The sequence below is a fragment of the Oryza sativa genome, chromosome 2 (genome assembly GCF_034140825.1).
Source record: "Oryza sativa Japonica Group chromosome 2, ASM3414082v1".
In the NCBI taxonomy this organism is placed as follows: domain Eukaryota; kingdom Viridiplantae; phylum Streptophyta; class Magnoliopsida; order Poales; family Poaceae; genus Oryza; species Oryza sativa.
The window spans coordinates 28,834,214-28,856,516 of record NC_089036.1 but is presented as its reverse complement, the minus strand read 5'-3'; the positions used below and the strand labels follow the sequence as shown (position 1 = coordinate 28,856,516).

At 44.0% G+C, this 22,303-nt stretch overlaps 4 protein-coding genes across 4 annotated transcripts; all 4 read right to left on the bottom strand.

Annotated features, from left to right (window-relative positions):
• Positions 1-1,035: 1,035 nt before the first annotated feature.
• LOC4330380 (acetylornithine deacetylase) lies at positions 1,036-4,950 on the bottom strand. Its single transcript, XM_015772113.3, has 10 exons — positions 4,501-4,950; positions 3,731-3,984; positions 3,513-3,621; positions 2,876-3,014; positions 2,704-2,761; positions 2,090-2,107; positions 1,863-1,985; positions 1,605-1,761; positions 1,490-1,523; positions 1,036-1,242 (listed from the first exon to the last, which is right to left on the bottom strand). Exons 1-10 carry the CDS (start codon positions 4,828-4,830, stop codon positions 1,133-1,135), a joined length of 1,332 nt encoding a protein of 443 aa, XP_015627599.1. The 5' UTR covers positions 4,831-4,950; the 3' UTR covers positions 1,036-1,132.
• Positions 4,951-7,280: 2,330 nt separating this feature from the next.
• On the bottom strand, positions 7,281-12,165 carry LOC4330379 (AP-2 complex subunit mu). The gene is made up of 13 exons (XM_015772142.3): positions 11,906-12,165; positions 10,983-11,160; positions 10,221-10,311; positions 10,030-10,124; positions 9,818-9,907; positions 9,449-9,497; positions 9,207-9,345; positions 8,946-9,062; positions 8,759-8,849; positions 8,540-8,682; positions 8,163-8,277; positions 7,803-7,847; positions 7,281-7,721 (listed from the first exon to the last, which is right to left on the bottom strand). Exons 1-13 carry the CDS (start codon positions 11,986-11,988, stop codon positions 7,641-7,643), a joined length of 1,317 nt encoding a protein of 438 aa, XP_015627628.1. The 5' UTR covers positions 11,989-12,165; the 3' UTR covers positions 7,281-7,640.
• A 2,077-nt stretch (positions 12,166-14,242) lies between these two features.
• LOC4330378 (E3 ubiquitin-protein ligase PUB23) lies at positions 14,243-15,735 on the bottom strand. The gene has a single exon (XM_015769279.3). It carries the CDS (start codon positions 15,704-15,706, stop codon positions 14,429-14,431), a length of 1,278 nt encoding a protein of 425 aa, XP_015624765.1. The 5' UTR covers positions 15,707-15,735; the 3' UTR covers positions 14,243-14,428.
• A 1,124-nt stretch (positions 15,736-16,859) lies between these two features.
• Positions 16,860-21,811, bottom strand: LOC4330377 (probable protein phosphatase 2C 26). Its single transcript, NM_001416835.1, has 4 exons — positions 20,104-21,811; positions 19,663-19,776; positions 19,161-19,425; positions 16,860-18,305 (listed from the first exon to the last, which is right to left on the bottom strand). The coding sequence occupies exons 1-4, from the start codon at positions 21,388-21,390 to the stop codon at positions 18,181-18,183; spliced, it is 1,791 nt and encodes a 596-aa protein (NP_001403764.1). The 5' UTR covers positions 21,391-21,811; the 3' UTR covers positions 16,860-18,180.
• Between the last annotated feature and the right edge of the window lie 492 nt (positions 21,812-22,303).

The following is a 22,303-nucleotide window of genomic DNA, read 5'->3' as shown; positions in this document are numbered from 1 at the left end:
AACCGGTGAGCTCGTCGGCTCCACCTCAAGGGAGAATCGCCTCTCGATCCGCGCCGCCGACCTCGTCGCCATCTCCCGCTCCTATGCCGCCGACCTCGTCACCGTCTCCCGCTCTGCGTCACCGACCCCGTCGCCGCCCCCTTGCTCCGCTCTGCTTCGCTGAGTTCGTCCCCGTGCTCCGCTCCCGCGCCGTGGAGACGAGACCGAGGACACTGTCGTCTTGTCCCCAGCCTCCACGGCATTGTGGATCTATCGTCGCCCCCCCCCCCCCTCCGCCGAGGTTACCACGCCCCGATGGTAAACACAGTTACCGCGCGGTAACCATGGCAAACCATACGAAACCGTGTAAAATTTATCAAAATTTCAAATTAATTTTTAAATTTATTTGAATTTAAGGAGGTTATCGTGGTTTTTCTTTTACCATTAACCGCGCGGTTACTGACGGTTTTGCAAACCCTGGCTAGGAGTAGAGGGGCCCTGTGAGCTCTCGCGCTGCCGTCGCCCTCCGCGCCCTCGTCGACGGCCAGAAGTGGAGGGGCCGGTGAGCTCTCGCGCCGCAGCCGCCCTCCGCGCCCTCGTCATCGGCCTGTCGGCCGAAAGTAGAGGGGCTAGTGATCTCTCGCGCCGCCGCCCCCCTCTGCGCCCTCATCGCCGACCGGAAGTGGAGGGACCGATGAGCTCTCACGGCGCCCCCGTCACCCTCGTTGCCAGCAGGGAGAGAAGGGGCCCCAGCGAGTTCTCGTGACGCCGCCGTCGCCCTCCAAGCCACTGGCTGGGAAGAGGTCGGGGAGCCGCCGGCTTCCGTTGGCGCTGTTGTGGTGGATTGGGGAACGGAGAGATTGAGGGCGGGGGAGAAATTTTATACTAGTTTGTACATTTTAGGGTGTTTAGTGGTAAATTTTGTATGTTATGTTGTTTGAAAACATGTGAGGACTAGAATAGAAGATGACAAGGGTTTACATGAAAAACTAAGAACACCCTAAAGCATCTTTGCACCGTGGGAGAGGAGGTGTGGCCTTAGCCTGAGGTTCCTCATTTTGGGTAGCTTGCACTGTGAGTGCCTTTATTAGAGCAACAAGTAACAGGAATAAGTACCAGTGAACGCTCATTTTTTTCCTCCCTAAAACAAGACTCAAACATCTGCTTCCAACTGTGAAATGATGCTCAGAAATACTTGAAAGCCTTGGGCCATATCTGAAAATAGACAGTACTCGTTCTTTGCGTGGTATGTCTTGAGTAAGCCTACAGGAACAGAAGAAGCATCAGATAAACATTTACAGCACACTGTCTACATTTCCACTTGTTTACCGCGATAGTATATCAATATAATAGGATGCCAAGTGGAACTCAACAAAAAATGAACGGTATACATAATTTAATCTATACTACTCTCAACCATGTGAATACTGTTAACAGACTTTTCCATTAATTGTTCATTGATGACATGACCTAAAGAAATCAGGAAACAGTTTTTTGGTAAGGTACTTACCATACCCAGCAGTCTGAACATCAAACCCTTCATCCTGCAAAGTTTGAAGAGGAATTTGTTTTAGTTAAATGGCGATTGTTCCCAAGATAACACTTGCACCAGTTTCCTCTCAAACCTGTAATTCCCTAATCAGGGGCAGACTCCCAGTAATGGAATATGGTTCCACGTGGCCGACAATTTCCTCAGTTGCTTTGCATAATGCTTGAAAGCCTCGCGACTCGAGATTACAGGCCACCCCATTCATAATATCTTCATCAATAGTGATCTCAAGCCTAGCAAGATCAATGGTAAGTAATGGCGAATTGATAATCAATCTGTAAATTATGATGGTTACTGTTACTGCCATAAGAGAATAAAGTCATATATGCTTCACCTTCCTCGGAGGTTTTCATCAGGAAGAACATATTTAGATACCGGACCACGAGTAGGAAGCTTTTCAATGTTCTCATTTATATCATGTACATACTCTTGTAATTTCTTCACTACAGATGTCGTGCTGTATGAATGGCAACATGCAACTGTCAAATTAAAACAACATTCGGCAGAAGTGGAGACAAAATTATGAGAGAGAACAGTCCATGCATGAAAAATGGGCTTTACCTGTAGAAAGGAGTCAACCTGTAATATGTACAAAAATATGGTCAGTATAATTTAAAAAACTATTTTTCAATGATATGGAAGAAACAACAGAAGCATCAGTCTTTATTGAATGTTGTGACTTGTGAAATACTGGTGATCCCATTATTTTGTTTCCCCTAGTCCTGCAAACATATAAAAATTTGTGCAGTGATACTCTGCTGCATTGTAACACTAAGGCCCCGTTCTTTTCTGATTAAGACATAGATTTTACCTCGGTTCTGTTAGCACGCTTTTTAAAAAGCTAAACGGTGCATTTTGTGCTTAAGCTTTCTATATGAAATTGTTTTAAAATATCATGTAAATCCATTTTTCAAGTTTTTAATAATTAAAACTCAATTAATCATGCACTATTGGCTTTCTTATTTTATGTGCCCTAACTTCATCTTTAGTAGAAAAGAACACCGCCTAAATGACCAAGCAAATTTATGGTAGGGCCCCTGGGAGGAACAAAGCCTCACCAACCGCATGTCCCCATGCCTATAACAATGTATGAACATAATAAAACAAAAGCTTGGACCATTTTTCTTTTGAGTACAATTAAAGTGCATTCAAGAACCATATAGCAATAGTTGGACCTTATATCCCCTGAAATTGTACATTCTCCAGGAATTTGATTCAGACCCCCACCAGGATCTGCAAATCACCATTTGTTAATTGCATGGATTGTACACAGTGGTTTTCTTTAACATTAGGAAACACAACTAAAAAGTTGTAACATTAGAAAACACAAGTAAAACTTGAACATACAGCTCCATTTTGTTGGTTTGATCGTAGATGGGGTAGCAAACTTATAGAGCTTCTCTTTCTCATGTGGAGGGAAATCGTTGTAAAACATAGTCTGTATTTCTTTCAGTGCTTCCATATTTAACTCCATGGCATTTATGGCCTGACACACACAAAAGAAAAGTAATTCATATACAAATACAATATTTGTTGTCTCCCAACTTGTATGTTTGAAATTGTTTTGTCCCTCTAAGCCAATTGAATATTCGAATGAATCTTCCCTAGCATGATGAAGACACGTTCTGCACTTTTTACCCCCCAAAAAAAATCCAAGGGGTAATGTTGCAACAGATAACATTTCAAAAGCAGAGTGATCACGCTGTAAGTTGCAACATAACTCATGTTTAAGCAGTCACTTTCCTTATCCTTTTTGTGTCATTTCAATTTGGCATTGATCAATATAAATTGTTGCTTTTGCACTAACTACAAGGATGCAAGCTTAATTTATGCAGCTATACAATTTAAAAGAACACAGGTCATAGAAAATGAACCATATGCTTTATGCATTCTTTCCACGAAGCAGTGTATTGCTGGAACCTACTGGAGCTATATAACACAACAAGTACACTATTCTGAGTTCTGACAAGTTCAAATCAGGTACCTTATGTGCGAGGCCACTGTGGAATAGCTTCCCAATTGCCTTCAGATGCCATGTAATCACTCCACCGGTGCCGATGCAAGGCTGCTTATCGGCCGTATCTATCCAAAACCTTCACAATGCCACACAACAATGACAACCAAATCAGCACATATTCCTCACGAACAACACATTAGTTTAGTCGGACATTCCCTCCATGCATCAAACAGCACAATACTCACAAGGGTCCATTCTTGAGCTTATCCAGCAACCCATCCTTCACAAGGCCATCGACACCAATGCCAGTGATAAGTGAGTTTTCCTCATTGGCAATGAACACCGCAATGACCGAATGTTTCAGCACCGGCTTGACCTCACCAAGTCTCCTCATGAGCTGAGCAACCAGCGCCACATGGCCAAGGCAGTCGGTTGTCCCACGGCCCCTAAGTTTGTCCTTGTCTTCACTGTCAAACGTTAGTGAGAAGGGATCGAAATCCTGGACAAGTAGAGACGTTTGGGCCACCAATTAGAACCAAGGAGAAATTTACTTGAGGTAAACCTTTTAGTAATTTGACGCAACAAAGCTAGCACGAGCAAAAATAAACATCATGAAATTGAGCAAAGATTTTTGCAGTATACAACACAGTGGAAGTAAACAATATGCCATTTTTCACATTACTATATCCCATCATATCTATCAATATGCTTATGCAACGCTAGCATGCAACTTATTATTTTCTTACAACAACCACACAACAAAGCGGTTATTACTATGGAGAAATCACCAGCTCACATAAACAAGGTCACTACTCACCAGGATAATCCACCCGTAAATATGAGAATGATGCAATTTAGGCAACCATCAACGAAATTAGATAAGATCACAAAATCAAAATATCCGGCAGAAACACACCAAATCAAGCAACCACTCAAATCATTAATTCATAAAGAAGCATAAACTTGAGAAGCAATTTTTGACAGCGTCAGGAGAACAATCTCCATAGCAACCTACCCATTCGTCGGGGTTGGCGGGGACGACGTCCATGTGCATGCCGACGAAGGAGATGGCGCGGCCGGGGACGGTGCCGGGGTACTCGACGATGACGTTGCTCCGGCCCTCGGCGTAGCTCACCTTCCGCACGACGAGCGGGCCGCCCCCGGTCTCCATGGACACCGGGAGGAGCGCGTCGACCACGTGCTGCGCCACGAGGTCCTCCTGCGGGACGAGGGCCGGCGGGTCGTTCTGCAGGCGGCGGGACTCGCCGATGAGCTTCCCGAGGAGGGAGACGAAGGGGTCGCGGTCGAGGCCGCCCACGGCGTCCCTGAGCGACGGCGATGCCATCTGATGCGCTTCCTTGAGCGGCGGCGGCGGCGGCGGCGGCGGCTGGGGATCGGTCAGTTGCGATGGGAACCTAGGTTGCTATTCGTTGCTGGGAGATTGAGTGAGAGAAAACACCTTCCCAAACTACTTCTCCGTCCATCTCATAATATAAAGGGAGAATTGCAAATATACCACTACTCTTACCCTCTAATTCGAAATAGCCATTAAAAAAACGCAAACTGCAAATTTGCCATTAAAACTGATATGTGTACCTTCCGTTTACCATTACCGTTTGAGCTAGTGCAAATAAGAAGACAAAAATAATTCATAAAACTAATGTGAAAAACAAAGCTGCACAACAAGACCGTTTTGCCCCCCTCCCTACCCCTCTCGCACGCAGAAGCCCCCATCTCCCAGAAAGGCAGGTCCCGATTGGCCGATTCCCTTCCCTATCCTCGAACCCTACTACATCCCCAAATCCTCTCATCTCTTCTTCCAAATCAAGAGCAAATCAAACAAAAATTGGTTGCAATAAAGTAGGATATGGTAAGGCAGCAAGGCGGGGATGGATTTTGCGGGGCAGCAAGGCGGGCGGCCACGGCGTGACGGCGCGGCGGCAGTTTGTGACGCTACGGAAGCAGCAGCGGCGAGCACGGCAGAGGCTTGTGAAGCTGCGGCAAACAACATCGGCGAGCACGGCTGCATCTTGGGCAGCTGCAGCGGCTTGCTGCTTCGGACTGCAGTAACAGCAACATGTTGTAGCAGCACCATGGCGGCAGAAGAAAAAGGAGAGGAAAGACTCTGTTGCTTCAATTTCCTTGGCAAGGTAACATTGTCCTAATTTTCATCAAAACCAACCTTCTAACAGTGTTAGTCTGATCTGTGAGTCTAATGGCAAGGTTGTTGGGTTCTATCTGTGTTTGGTGGCAAATATGCAATAAAATTTTTTATAATGGCAAATTCACCGTACCGGTTCAAACCGATGGCAAATATGCAATTGACCCTAATATAAAATATAAAGATTAACCACTCGTCTTATTAAAAAAAATTTAAAATTATTATTTATTTTTTAACTTATTTTATTATTCAAATTACTTTATACATAACTTTGTTTTTTATATTTGTACAAATTTTTTTAAGATAAGATGAGTGGTCAAACAATAATCCTTTATATTATAGGACGGAGGAGTACTAGCCGATGTGTTTTTCTTTAAAAAAAACTCTATTGAAAAGTTACTTTAAAAAATCATATTAATTTATTTTAAAATTTTAAAATAGTTATATTCATCATGCGCTAATAGCTCACCTTATTTTGCGTCTCTTCTTAATCTTCTTATTTCCTTTACTCTCAAACTCAGCCAATCAAGTCCCTCTATCCAAAATAAGCGTAGCTATAAGTTTTCGTGTTTAATTTTAATTGTTCGTTTTATTTAAAATTCTTTTATGATTAATAATTTTATTGCTATTAGTATATTAGAATAAAACATGAATAGTACTTTAATTATTCATCTTATTTAAAAAAATTTTATGATTAATATTTTTGTTGCTATTAGTATATTATAAAGTATTAATAGTATTTTATGCATGACTTATATTTTTAGATTTTAAAAAAAATTAAATAAAATGGACAATTAAAGTTGGACATGAAAACGAGATCGAAAAATAGATTTGCAAATTAGAGAAAAAAAGAAAGTTCAAAAAATCTATCTAACTTTATTATCGAGGGCTGCTATAAAACGGGATCCCACTACAACGGGATAGACATATTAACTATTCTCTTGCGAGTATCACAGGTTTCATGTCCTCGGTATTATAGGTACCATGTAACATGGTATTACAGGTATCGGGTACCATACAGCTAGTATCACAAAAGAATCAGATACTATCTCATAAAAGGGTATCCTAATCTAATGGGATATCGTTGTATAGGTTTTCTGTTATTTTATGAAGTTCTAATATTTTTACGAGATCAAGAGGAGGCTGTCCCGACTCCCGTACGAATCACGCGACATTGTTAGTGTCAACGACGCCACGGAGATGCGTGCCATATCGAATCGGATGCTCATGCGCTACTACCCTATTCTTAAAATATTTTTCTAAAATAAGTTTTCACCTTTGTACTAGGTGTAGTAATATTTTTTTAGAATACCTTTTGATTTCAACTCTGTAGGAATTAATTTATTCGTTTGTATCTTAATAAATAGCTATCATAAAAATCAGCTGACTCCTCAGTTTTTCTCTATCTCTATCTCAACCCATCAACTACTATGATGAAACGCAGGAAATATTTCAGATTCCTACGAAAATTGATTCGATACCAATGTAAGCCCTATAAAACGCATGGACTCCGGTGGCAATCACAAATAGTCATTCGCAAAAGGGCAAAAAAAACCTCAAAAAATGTTAAGACACTGTATACTTCAGGAGTCGATGTCTCGAGCACCGTCGAGTCACATGTTTATACACATTGCTTCTGCAAGTGAATTCACCCATCAATTTAATAAGAAAGCAATACAAACTGCCAATGAGTATATGTATATTGATCAACAAGAACAAACGCTACCGCCATCTTCTCATATACAAATGAAAATATGCCCTACCACACAAACAAGACTCAGGGGATACTAGATATCCCGTGTCAAAACGATTACAAGAACCCAGGAAAATTTGTCTGCTCTGCTCTACCCTTTGCCAAAGTAATAGCTTAAAGAAAAAGTGGTGTCATATGTAATATACATGCTTTATGATCATTCATGACGCCGTACTAGAAAGAAAGCTCCGCGAATCCTTGAAATAACCGTGCCAAATACCTGGGACTTTTTTCTTCATCGCTAACACCTTATCTCATATGATCCAGCCCTTGTGATGTAGCGAACCCACTCAACGGTGTTGTAACCGCTCTTCTCCCACACCTGGAATATGCATCTCAACATGAGTTCTGAACTGTCTGGTATGTGTTAAAAAGGTTCTATATTAGCATTCCCTGCACGTACCTTAAGGAACCGAACTCGTAACCCAGAAGCAGTAAACATAGGAACCTACAGAAACAACAAATCAGAAAGCATGGTTAAACAAGATAACCAAACTCGAAGGCACATTTTATCAGCATAACAATGAAGCAGAAGATGTTTTTTTTTGTAAGAACACTTCAAGATAACACCTCGGATAATAAACATACTCAAAGGCCAACGAATGATGGAATACCATTTTTTTTTCTTGTGCATGCTCAAGTTTAATTCATAACTGTTATGATATCTCTAACATTGCATTTTCTGTAAGCTCAAAAATAAAATGAACTGGCTGACAGATTTTGCTAATGATAAGAGGGTTGTTCAAAAGGAGGTAAAATTAACCTGGAATTCCATCTGAATTGGCGGCCTGTTCCATGATTTCTTTTCCCCCATTGTAGAAATCAGCTCAACTTCGGCACTCATGGTTGCCTCAGTTTGTCCAGGAAACTTCCTGATCCTATAATTGCAGAAGTGTGTCAAGACTTATGAGTGCAAAAGGCATGCTAATAAATTTGTGGCAAAATTGGCAAGGAGTAGCTCTTCAAGAGTAAGAAAATTGAGCCAATATAGCATCGGATACAGCTTTGTACACCGTAACCAACAAAAATTGGTAGGTTTATGTTTATGCTCTGCCAGAACAAGACCTAACCCATAAAAAGAAAAGCCAAAGAACATCTTTCTCATAGATAAACTGCTATATAGAAATAATTTGCACTTACTTCCACACTAGGGAATCAATTGAAGCATTATATTTGGCTTTCCCAGATGTGGTTTGGAAACTAGTCTTTGCTGTTTGTTTTGGAACAGGGACTTTGACGACAACACCAAGTGCAAACATCTTAGCACCAAAAACACTCTTAACCTGTGTAAAAGGTTCATCGTGTCAGAAAACGTGATAATGGCCTCATGCATTCACAATTTCAGATATGCACACTTACTTTAACATTTATCTCCATGCGTGTTCGGCCCAATTCCTTAATCGTTGGTAGAACCCGGAATGGGAGATTTACACCCTCAGTGATTCGATATCTACAACAGAATTTTGTGGTCAAAAGCCAAGTAAAGAATAAAAATGTCACTACAGGGGAAAACTAATACAAGCATAAGGAGGGATCATAATATTACTTCATCAATTCAAATTCACCGTCTGGCGGCACAAAGCTGACTGTCTTTTCTGAGTTAAATCTTGTCAAGTTGACACACTGGTGGAATGTGACATCATCAAGCTCAATGGTCTTTCCGCTGTTGAGGAAAAAGGAGAACCGACCAGCAGACAATTCAGTTAAAGTAGTAAAGATTGTGTACATACCATATAAACTATACTAATCAGAAAAACCAGATGCTCAATTTTTTTTCTTCATGTACTAATTATTGATAAAGTGATACCTCTTTGCAGGCCTGGACTTGAGTTGAGCTTCTTTTTCAAGCCCGATCTTGTCATTTAATCCCAATTTCAGATCAGGCATTCCAGAAAGGAAGCACTTCATAAGAATCTTCCCAGTCACATCACATCGTAGAACACTCCCTGCAGAGAAGGCAATTTCCACATTAAACATCAGTCAAAGCAACATTAAGGACAACAAAAACATCAGAGCAGTACAATAAAATCATAGTAATCCATGAAATACCTTTAGAAGACATAAGAAGATTTACACTTTCAACAATGTCCAAGAAAACCTTTCAAGAGAAAAGAATACTATATTAGTGTATCTCAATGCTAAAAAGAGTCATGCAAAGTGCTAAAAAGAAATAAAGTATGCAGAACCAAAATGGCAACAAAGAAATCAACAAATAAAGTATGGACTACTTCTGTAACAGGCAATCTAGTGCACATTGACAATATGTATGAAAACTATTCTGCATGTCGAAATACATGCAGCGTTCTGACATTACTAGCATCTATGCTGAGCTGGGATTATTAGAAATGCTAGCTAGCTAGCAATGCATAATATGTCCAAATACAGATGAAACTTGGAGGTGGCATTTGGAACAGGCACCTCGTTCTTCTTGTACATAAGACCCTCTCTTCTCCAACCAACAGCACCAGTAACTTGTAGAGTGGCATTCGGAACAGGCTTATCTGAAGGCTATCAGTGCAGAGAACAAAAAAAAAATGATTCAGATGCTTTCACACAAAATAAATGAGCAACAAACTATTTGATGTGACTTTTTATCCGGTTATCTTATTTCAATGTCACATTTTTCTCACCTTGGAGGAAAATGGCGACCGAACTCCTTCTTGAGTTATATACAATTTTAAGATTTCAGGTGAGAGGTTTTGAGGGTAACCGAAGTCCATAATTTCTGCACAGTTAGATGAGAGAGACAGTTCTACAGGTAAATAGAAGCATCCACAGTGCAAATTGATGAAACAAAGTCCAAAAATAAGATGTCCCTTACCATCAAGAAGCTCATAGATTAAAACAAAGTTATTTCTGATAGCATCTTCATCAAAAGCACCACCAAAGTATGACTTGAAAAGAGCCACTGCCTGGTAATTTACAAAAAAAATCATACATAAAAAACCGTTCAAAACACTAGAGGATGATATGCAGGTATCAGAAGGATATATGTCTAGAATTTATAACTGAAGCTTCATTATTGACTCACATCTACCAACTAGTTAAACTAATTCTACGCCCAGTCAGCCTCATCAAACAGGGCTTAAGAAATTATAGAAAGCATCGAAACAGGGCTTAAGGAGTATTTTCCAGCAATGATTAACAAGGAACATCGACCATGTAGCCATTCAAGGAAAAAAAAAACTTTTGGTTCCTCAAAAAATCATCACCATTTACGCAATTACGCTTAAGCGATAGAAAATTCTAGTTGCCCCCAAAACATACCATCATTAGATGGTAAAACTGTCTAAACTTTTCGACGGCATATTGCAATTTAAAATTATTATTATTATTAAACAGGTAACTTCAGAAAAATCATATGCCTCTTTAGTAACTAATAGATTCTTTTGCTCTGGACTTATTGAGGAATTAGACTAGCCATCTATGCTACAACACACTAACATAGACATACCATTTCTAGCGGAAAAAACAACAATTGACTTCTTGAGCTTCATATTCATCTAGATCATAGAGATGTAATATGTATGCATGTTATATTTATTTTATTCCAAATTATTCAAAGATGATATAAATTGCATACCTCCACGACAAACTTGAAAGCACAAGCAACATTAGCATTGCTGCTAACCACGATCACAATATAGACATTACTAATCCTCATGTAAAGGAATGAACAGCCTCCTATTTGCCGAACAGGGCATGTACCCAGTTCTTTTGTTTGCATAATGTGCATCCTGAATGCATCAACCATATTTCCCCTGTATAGTCATACATAATGAGCAAAACAGGTGGTCAGTAAACTTGCACGCAACCAAATACCAAAAAAAAGAGGGTTTTAAGTAAGACAAGCAAACCGAAAATGTTTAGTGGTAGTTTACATTTTTAGCACCCTTAGAAAATAATGGCTATCGTATTAAAGACAACAAGGCCACTTGCTATATCTTTCTCGATAGTAAACCACTAGGAAAGATCATATGAGCTATGCAGCAGTCAGCTTATATGAAATGCTTCAGTCAACACAACATCGAATTCAGAATGTGGAGGGGAAATAGTATAAAGTCAATTGTTTCAGATAATCGACCACCACAGCACAGCCATCCAAGGTGAAATCGAACTAATTCTCCTATTCAGTATTTCAGTCAGTGGCATCTTCCTTCATGCTGCAAAACATGTAGCTTCCACAATCACAAGCTAAAGAACGAGATACCATTCCGAAATTCAACCACATGGTATTGCGACAACCTGAGGGTAGGGGCCAAATTTCAGCACGCAACGAGTCAATCCCCGCATCCCGTTCGCTAATCGAAGCCTTTCCGAGCGGAATTTCACGAGCTATCCACTAGACCTCGCGCGATCCGCGCAACGGCGAGCTAGGAAACGGAGCTAATCGATCCCAACGGCCTCAGATCTACCACTCCAAACCACGAGCGGCGCGGGCGCAGGAGGCGCGGCGAGACGACGAGGCGAGGCGAGGGGGGGATGATTGCGAACGGTACTACGCACCCGACATCGTCGCGGTAGAGGCGGTTGATGAGGACGTCCCCTCGGAGGTTGAGGAAGTAGATGGCCGACGCCGCCACCGGCATCGTCGCCGCCCGCTCGCCCCCGCCCGAGCGCCTGGCACACACACCCCGCTCCCCAACCTCAACGCCTGGATCCCGCGGCGCTCTCCGCCGGCGACAGGTCGGAGCCGGTGATCCGGGGGCTCGTCGGATGGTGAGGTGAGGCGAGGTGAGATGGGACGCGGGTTTTGGTTAGATCTCGGGGGCAGCACGAGCAACCAGCCCCAGGTCGTCTTCCCTTCCGGGGAGCTTTTTCGTGTACTTTTTCGAGATGGACCTCGCAAGAGAGCATATTTCCGTGGTCGCCTATTGTAGGTAAGCTCGGTTGGTGTTGGACTGATGGCCCCCACGAGAAGTTTCAAATTTCATCGCATCTGAAACAGTAGTAGCAGCAATAATCCTGAAGAAATTTTACTAGTCCCAAATCCAGAATGCAATAATTGTAGACCTGAAAATAATTCTCAAGAACAGAACCAATGTAGTCTTGTGGAGTTGGTTAACAAACAAGACAATTTTTTCTCTCTTTTGGGATGAAAGATAGACCAATATAATGGATATGTCAATTAGTCATGCATACGTAATTAGACTTTATTGGAAGGAAGTATTTTTCTAAATTTTTCAAGTTATTTATTGAAATTTATGTAAAATTATGTTCATTCTTAATTAAGCTACTAGTAATAAAAATCAGAAGGCAAACAGAGTTGCATAGTTTTACTGGAAGTAAGAAAGACTTCAATACCTATTAAGACATGGAAAAACCATCGTCCCAAAACATTTGCTTTTAAGTAGGTCTACTCCTATTTGATTAAGGTTGTTAGCTTAATTTTTTACTACTTTGAAAAATATTGTTTCATATATGATAAATCAAATTGAAATTTGAATCAAGGTGGGGTTTTATGAAACATTTAGACCATAAAAATATGTGACTATGTGTCACAAGTCAAAAGTCATAATGCATGCAGTTTTCTGCAATTTTGACCATAGAACATGTGGTTATACGAAATTCACTCTTTTTTTAATGATTAACGTAGGGTCGTATTCAAGTTATTTAGCTCATAACATGATATTCCTTTTGTTGAGATTTACACCATGAGTAGCATGTGTTGTTGCCAATTAAATAAAGTCTTGACATAGGGTAAGATGCTTGGTATACTTTTGTTGTGGTATCGTCTATTTACCCTTAAGAGAATGTTTTGATTTAAAAGGAAATATATGGACATTCTTTTGCACATAAATTCATCCATTCGAACATGTAAGTGATCAATTGCCACTTTTCTTGATTTCCATGGCCCGATATGATTATATTTGTTAGACCAAAGTAAGATTCGATAGTTATAATATAAGGTTTTAAAAAGATTCGATAGTTATAATATAAGGTTTTAAACACTTATAACTTGTTTGATATTGTCAATACACCCTCTCAGCCTCTCCTTTCCCTCACTGAGGGTTCCCAACAACCTATTGTTCGTGGTGGAAGCCCATAAAATTAACTTACATGGACTAGACTATACCATAATTTACGAGGATGTCTAGCCTACTCTACTCTATTTTCATGGGCATTACCGCATTATGTGCCTGATCTAAAAGGTCGTGAATTATTATCTAATTAATGCCTCTTTTCAAATGCAGCCTCAACAATAAGACCATCTAAGATCCCTCTAGAATTTACTCCTCCTGCTCCCTAAACAAGCTCCTAGCAAACTCAACCGTAACTTCTAAGTTTGTCATCAATATTATACTACCATTATCTCAAAATATAGCAACTTTTAGCTATATACTTTTACATACTTCTAGGTAGAGTACATAGTTAGAAATAATTATATTTTAGGATGAAGGTTGTATGAGACATGTGACAAAAGCCAGACTGAATGTAGACAACGGGCTCACGCATAGGAACATTTTGTTATGCAACACTAACTTACCATCGAAGTGTTGGAGTTAAGAAGTACTCTTTCCGTTTTATATTGTAAGACCTTTTGGTGTTACTTACATTTATTCATTGATGAATGTATATGTTTTATATATGTGTCTAGATTTATTAATATCTATATAAATACAGGTAAGAAATTCTTATATTGTGAAACGAACGAAGTGTCACGTATTATCGCTAGAAGATGTGGCCTGTAAAAAAGCTCTATTCATCAATACCGATGCCGCAATTTATAGATTGGTGGTGCCAACAGCTAGAATTTGGATCAGGGGGGATAATATCCGAATCAAACTTGATTGGTTTGTTCGAAAAAACCAGGGGAAATGTCGCCTGAAAATCTCGATGATATCCTTGAATACTTGAAATGCATTACGTTCCCTTTTTTTTTGTACGTGATGAGAAAACACATTTCCGATTTTTTTCTGTAAAAAATACACATTCTTTTTTTCGAGGGACCAGAAAAAAAAACACAATTTCCATCTGCTTTGTTGTTACAGCTTAGCCACGGTAATCAGAAAGAGAGGGGAGAAAGAATCAATCGAGCAGCCTGAGGTAGTCCCTGAAGTCGGTAGGGAAGCACGCGTACTGCCTCCAGACTACCCCGTGGATCCTAACCATCCTCACCGTCTTCTGCTTCGTCGACGGCGAGCTCTCGACGTGGAGCAGCCCCAGGAGCTTCGCGACGGCGCCGGTCAGCATCATGTCCTCGAGGACCTTCTCCGACGGCGCCACCACGGACACGAGCCACAGCACCTTGACGGCGAGCTGCGTGGACAGCTCCGACACGCGCAGCATCGTCCTCGCCACGGCCGCCACCGACAGGTCGTGCTCCGCGAAGGCGAGCCGCCCCTCGGGGCACTTGCACAGCCGCTTCAGCAGCAGCAGTACCCGCTCGGTGACGCGGCGGTCGTCGGCGTCGGCGAGGAGCTCGACGAGGACGTGCACGGCGCCGACCTCGACGGCCTTGGCGCGGGCGCCCCGCGCCCGCTCCACGACGTCGAGGAGCACGTCGAGCGCGCGCGAGCTGAGCCTCGTGGAGGCCTCGTCGGAGAGGAGCTCGAGGAGGGACTTGATCACGTCGTCGATGTCGACGCCGGCGGTCCAGTCGCCGCCTGATCCGGAGCTGGAGATCTTGGTGAGGATGTCCATGGCGTGCAGCCTCGCCTCGGCGCCGCCGCGCTGGAGCAGCGCCATGACGGGCCTGATGCACTCCGGCGCAAGGACGACCCGCACCGACGCCTCGTCCGAGAGCGGGAGCGCGGCGAGCACCGCGGCAGCCTCCTCGCACGCGGCGAACGCCGAGAAGTCGCCGCCGCTCTCCGCCAGCGCCTGCGCCATCACGCGCCCCACCACGCGCACCCCGCCCGAGGCGACGAACTCCCCCTGCATTGCCACGTCGCCCGCCATGCGGGCCCTCATGCTCTTCAGCTTGGTCACCTTGAACGGCGTCTCCTCCAGCTCGGCCAGCGCAGCCAGCAACCGCTCCTGCTCCAGCGCGCGCGACAGCGGCGTCGCCAGCTCGTGGATCGGGCTCGACAGCGTCGACGTCGACGGCGACGAAGACGACGACGACGACGAGCCGCGATCGAGCCACGACGAGATGACGCGCTTGAGAGTGTGGTTGGGAGTGAGGTCGAAGTTGGAGAGAGGCTGCATGGTGGCCGGGCAGGTGGTCCGGCCGTAGACGAAGAGCCACTCCTCGATGCTCCGGCGGTCGTACGTCACGCCGGTGGACACCGTCACCGGATCCTCCATGAGCTCCATGGAGATCGGGCAGAGGAATAGCTGAGGAGGCTCGTCCATGGCGGCCATGGGTTCGCGTCGCAGTCACAGAGCTGAAGCTGAGCAAGTAATGACACGGTGGGCTCATTATATATACTTGTAGGGGCATATGGGCTGGCAAGTGTGCAAGTCAATAGTCAAAGGTAAGAGATGCTTGCAATTAGTGGTGAGAAGGTCATGGTCTCATGGAAGCTTGATGTGACCTGTAAATTGGACTTTTTCAAGTGACGTGCAAAACATTTCCATTTTCTAAAACATAGTATATAGTATTATGTAGTATTTTTCGAGATATGTATGCCATGCCACATCCATAAATCTGATGGAAATTGGAAATGTTTGTGGCCATACTTGACAAATGATGACCAAGTGCAATCCTAATATCTCCACTAATTAAATTTTACTGGAGTAGTTAGGAGGAGACTATGCAATATGCATGGTATTAATTTAAAACAAAAAACATAAGAAAATGACAAATGTGATATGCATATCATGAATTGTTAAATGGAGACGGCAGACACTTTGGGTGTGGACGGCAGATATCTTCCGATTATTGGTGTTGATTTTTAAGGATTTTCATGCTTTTCTCTTGCAAGGCTGTATATTGTTGAACTCTTTTGCTTACAGTTCATATGATTTTAGTTGCAGGCGGTTGAGCGCTTCGCACGACGATGTTTCCTGTCCTAGAAGTGAGACGCGCGCGCTCTAAGCTCCTCGGAGTAAACAAGTAAGATACCACCACTTGCTCAAGTCAAACGCCGAAAGTTCTTAACATTTACAAGTCAAGAACAAGATACCATTTCCTTTCAAGAACGGATTCCGTACTGAAAATCTCAAACGTCTTTGCAGTGATGCAGACGAAAATAATTAGAAAGGTGATTATGTTTTGTTTGCACAATTGTGTACGCTGAGCTAACGTGCAATACACCAATAGAAAAACTCTCTGATCTGAGGATGCATAAGTATACATGGAACGCACTATACCTCTCAGATCATGTTCGCATTGACCCTGTAATGCGATTCGTATCTCAGTAGCCAGTAGGTACGTCACAAGCAGATGGCTTTCAAATCCTTGAAAAAAAATTTATCAAAGGACTATTTAAACGCAGCTCATGATCGCTAAGAATCATTCCAGACGTTGACTAATGCACATATAAAATGCATCCTAAGAATTATCACCGATCGTAAAGCCATTATAATATATCATCAGATGCTTCGTACTAATCTGCCAAGAGATCGTGCTAGTCGTACAAGTGATTTCTCCTGTAAATTTCTTGTTACCTAAAGATCCAACCATAGGCTAGAGTATCTCAAAGATTTGATATCTTCATCTTGGGATTCCTCCGTTACAAGGTTTACCTGATCTTTGCAATGACTTTGAAACTGGGGATGAATGGATTACATAGATGACTGCAGGTCAATCTTATGGAGTTCGGTTGCAACTATCCATTTCAGATCAAACGGTTGAAAGTTGAATTGAGCTGGGAAATCCGGTTGGAACAAGCATGCAGTTTCAGAATTGAGTGCACACATTTGTAATCTCAGAGTGTCACTTATAAATATACCTAGCTTTACGCCAAACACAGGAAGTGAAAACGTTTCAGATATGAAATTCATGCAAATTGCCATCATTCCAAATGGAGCGTTAAGTTTGCCTTTTACTTCTTGCTTAGCCGATACCGAAATCAGAATCAAATGTTAGAAATCTTCTGGTCGACGGTGCTGAATCGTTGACTGAATCATCAAATGGATAGCACTTGCAATTTGTTTGAAAACAAGCTGGCGTCGACCCATACCAAGAGAGATCGATCCAGCCAGCAAAAACCACGGCCCATTCCAGGCAACTGCGAACAACAGTAGATATAGGACCAACCGAACAAATAACAACTGCTGTCCTAATTATTCGAGCACGCAAAATACCAATGGACTATCAGGAGTTCAGGACTTTACGAAAACGATGTTGAGCACCACATGAGGGACACATTTTCAATTTCTTCACCATGAATATCCAATCATATTACATTTCCTTCCCATTCCTGACATGAACATGAAAACGGCGCCTTCCAAAGACGTTCTTTCTCCAAAAATGAAAGAAGTGTCAATCTCTATGCAGCATAGCTAGCCAGCTAGGGGGGAGGGGGGTGAGGGAATTGTCACAGGTGAGTATGTAACCAATCAACTAAGCGGGTCACAAAAGAAAGTGTTCTTAACTCTGCTTTGCAAAGGGATTCCTCATATGTGTCATCTCTCTCTGCAATCTTGGTCCAACCGAGAATTAACTCTCTAGCACATTCATGGACTGTGTTTTGTGCTGAAGCTAAGATCTAGACCAACGCTGGCTCCAACTCCAATCGCTTTGACAAATGTATGGAGTGCATCATCTGTCAGCCATCTGTGGGTGTTTCTCCCCTGATGAGCATAAATGCAGTTGCTCAGAGGCTCTGACCAGCTGAGATCACTTGATGCGTCACCATAAATATTGACATCGACATTGTTCCAACTGATCATCACACATATGTTCCGGACGACTTCCAGATTCTCCCTTCCAGAGAAATAACCATGACAGTGACATCATCATGGTATTTTCTTCGGTCCCCTTGAGGTATATCTAGTAACTCATAAAAATCCATACCTAAAGAAACAAAAGTAAAAGTTAAATCATGGTATTACTGAGGGAGAAAGGAGAAAAAAAAAGGTACATGTATTTGACATTAAAGACAACTGGAAACCGTTTCGACAAGACATTCATCTATTGAAATTCAAATATTCAACACAAACGTGTACCAATGATGATGACTGCAAGTTGTTCATAACAATCAATACAAAAATATCCTACAGTAGAGCCAAAATTACCAACTGAACCATGGTGTTCTTTACACCAACAATGCAAAATTTGTTTTGCTTAACCAGCTTGCACCTTAGGACACATAGTGCTGAAAAACAGTATACCCAGTTTGCAAAATCCAGCTGTAGTTCATTTCTTGGCAAGAGGGACAGATGCTCCAAGTGTGCGAGCATGCAGGCTGATTAGCTCACTGGCCCAAACAGTTTCGAGAAACCATAATTGTTAAGCTAGGACAATGTCAATCATCTCTAACACTCTAAGCCATAGTGGAGTTTGTGATGTAGTAAAAGTGTAAAGTGTATCTTGGTCTCATATACAGGTGGGCAATGCAATAAGCCAAGGATACACTGGTAGAATTTTATCAAATCACAAACTTGAGGGAGTTGCATGAGTATCTGACTATTTCATCAAACAGAACTTTATGTCAAGAATGATTGGTAAAAGTATAAAGAAGTTCCTCACATGCCATGGACTGATATAGGAAGTTTTGACAACCGAGACAAACATGTGCAGGCAAATCAATGTTTGCACATAATCATCCAATTCTATACGCATGATGTTATATACAATGACAAAAAAAACCACCCGAGAATCAATCAGGAATTGAAATAAGCAAGAGGTATGGTATAGAAGAGAGCCTACCAGCCTTCTTTGCTGCACGAGAGAGAAGCTCCTCAATTAAACTTTGTGCAGGATCACCTTCTGGAAACCTCTCCATGAAATTCTCAACATGCAAAACTACCTCCTCGTTGCTCAGGTACTGATATAAGCCATCGGAAGAAAGAACCAAAAACTGATCCCTTGCAGTGAGCTTGTGATGGCAAAGCGATGGTGTGCATGATATATACGGTGTATCACCAATGTAATCATTGCGGAACATCTCTAACAATCCATTGTTCAATTTTGCCTGCACAAATACACGAAGTTCTATGATCAAGAATTATCTAGTGTCTATATTAATTCAATCAGGGCATTGGATTAATCAGAACACATGACAGATATAGTTTCTAGTTAAAAGTACAAAGTACTGACAACAAATGCACTTGCTCTGAAGATGGATATGTATACCACACAAAACAAACATCGTAAGTATAAGAATCAAATTAAAAGAATGGCTGACCCACTCAAACAGTATCACAATTACCTGTTTGAGATAGCCTGCACCAAAAGCCCGGGTAACTTTTAGGCGACCCTTCACTCTATCATTTACAATACACTGATCATCATCAGGATGTTCACGTTTGATCCTGTGAACTTCCTGCAGACCAACACAAAGGATATTAATGCATAGCCATAAAAATAATGATAAAAAAAGGAAGCGACTAACAATGCTTACCATAACTAGTTATATGAAGTACTGAAATATAAAAAGCAAAAGTGAAAAAGGGCAATGGTCTGGCTTTTGAAGTGCAAGAGGATAGTAGTCATATTGCAGACGCATTCAGATAAGTCAGCACATTGTTCCCAAACAACGACATGAGCATCCCCATACGCCCGTGCCATTGTGCCAACCAATGGATACAAGAAAGGCAATTGCATGTAAACACGTGTAAGCATTTGTTCCCCTATGTCAACGAGAATGTACCTCTTCGATGCTGGTGCTGTGATCAGTCGACAGCTGCAGTGGCTTAAGCCCAATAATGGCGCATCCGCCGGGCCTTGTCTCGATCTCCAAGCCCACCCCGACGTCCTCCATCCGCCGCATGGTTCCAAACACACAGCCATCGTCGCCATCGTCCGGACGCTGCGCCACAATGGCACGGCTGTCCCCAAGGTTCATCACGTACACGTTGTCGTCCCTCACGAGGGCCACGAGCAGGCACGCCCCGGTGACCGCCAACTCCGGATGGGTTCCCATTGACTGGTCGGTCATGTCCAAGTACGCCGCTTCCGTCGAGGCCAGGGCCCGGGTGAGAGCGGCTAGCACCGCCGCATGGTCCCTCACCGCAGGCGCCGGTGCCAACCTCCTGGAACCCCATTCCCTGCCGCTCTCGTCGGCCGCGGCGTGCGCCCACATGTGAAACCGACTCTCCTTGAGCCTGTCGAGTGACAGCGCGAACCGGCCAGAGCCCGAGAAGTCGAGCTCGCTGTCGTCGTCGTCGCCGTCCACGAGAAACTGCCAGAGCTTCTTGTTGTCCGCGTCGGCCTCCTTGTAGAAGATCCCGCGGAGCTCGCGGAGGAGGAAGCGGTAGAGGTTGGTGACGAGGAAGTCGGGGGCCTCGGGGCCGTTGAAGCCGTCGTAGATGCCGACGAAGAGCCACCGCTGATCCTCGGAGACCACCACGTGGACGCGGTCCTCCCCGGCGCGGCCGTGCGCCCACTGCACGCCGTCGTCGCGGCGGAGCGGCACGGCGCACGGGCGGTTCTTCTCCGACACGCTCCGCCGCAGGCTGCCGAAGGACGGCTTCCGGAACCTCCTCGAGAACCCCCTCGATGAGGAGGACGCGGGCTTGGGAGGCTTTGCGGGGAGCGGGCCAGAGAAGGGCACGGCGGGGTCGAGCGGGCCGGAGAGCTGGCCGGCGCGGTCGATGGGACCCGAGAGGAACAGCGGGCCCGAGGAGAGGTTGGACAGCTGCAGCGGCGCGGAGGAAAAGGACGACGAGGTGTGGAATGCCGAGGAGTACCCCGGCGCCACGCCGCCGGCGGCGGCGGACGCGTTGTAGAGCGGGACGGGCACCGACGAGTTGGCGGAGAGCGCGGCGCCGGAGATGCCGTGGCGGAACGACGAGGAGTGGGCGGTGGCCGTGGCGGCGGCGGCGTAGCAGAAGGAGTGGCCGAGAGCGTCGTCCAGGCACGGCTCCGCGTCCACGGACGCCGGCGCCGGCCGCGAGCACGTGCACGCGGTCAGCAGCCGTGACGCGCCGCTGCCCATGGCATCCGCCGCTCCCTCCCCCCCTCCCCTCCCCCTCCGGCTCGGCTCGCGCGCACCTCTCGCCGTGCGGAGGGAGAGAGAGGCGGCGAAGGGCGGAGGGAGAGGGGCGGAGTCGTCGGCGGCGCCGTGGGGAGGAGTCGACGGCGCGGCCCACCGGATCTGGCGCGGCGAAGAGCGGAGGCGACGGGTGGTGGGGCGGAGTCGGCGGCGCGGTGGTGCGGAGTCGGCGGTGGCGCGATGGGGTGGAGTCGGAGGCGGCGCGGTGGGGCTGAGTCGTCGTGGCGCGTGGGGCGCAGTCGGCAGCGCCGACGACCGGCGGTGAAGAGAAGGGGAGGCGCCGGGCGCTGGGGCGGAGGAGACGAGAAAAAGGAGGGGGAGTGGGCCGAATAAAATAAAGAAAAGGGTAGGAGAGGAAAACAGCGCTTGTGTTTGTGGGCTGGGATGGGCTTATCTTCGCAAAGTATCCTCAGATTTCGTAATATTTACTTACTCCGTCCTAAAATATAACAACTTATAGCTTTTAAAATTTATCATAAAATATAACTTCTCCACTAATATTCTCTTTTCAACCAATTATAACCCTACACTATTTAATTTTCCACCTATCTCTACTTATCCTCCAATACTATACTCACACATTTAATCCTACCAACTTTCTTAATAACCGTGTCCAACTCTAAAAATGCTTATATTATGAAACGGGGGGATTAAGAAGTAACCTTCAATAGAAGTAGTGTGTCCTACTCTTATATAGCATGATTTTAGAGCAAGTTCAATAGTATAGCCAACTACTAGCTCCAATTTATCTATAGCCAATCTAATAGCTCATTCATACAATAGTTACATACTACACTATTAATATCTAGTCCCACCTGTCATACACACACTATGTCTTGAAATCCATGCTACAGCT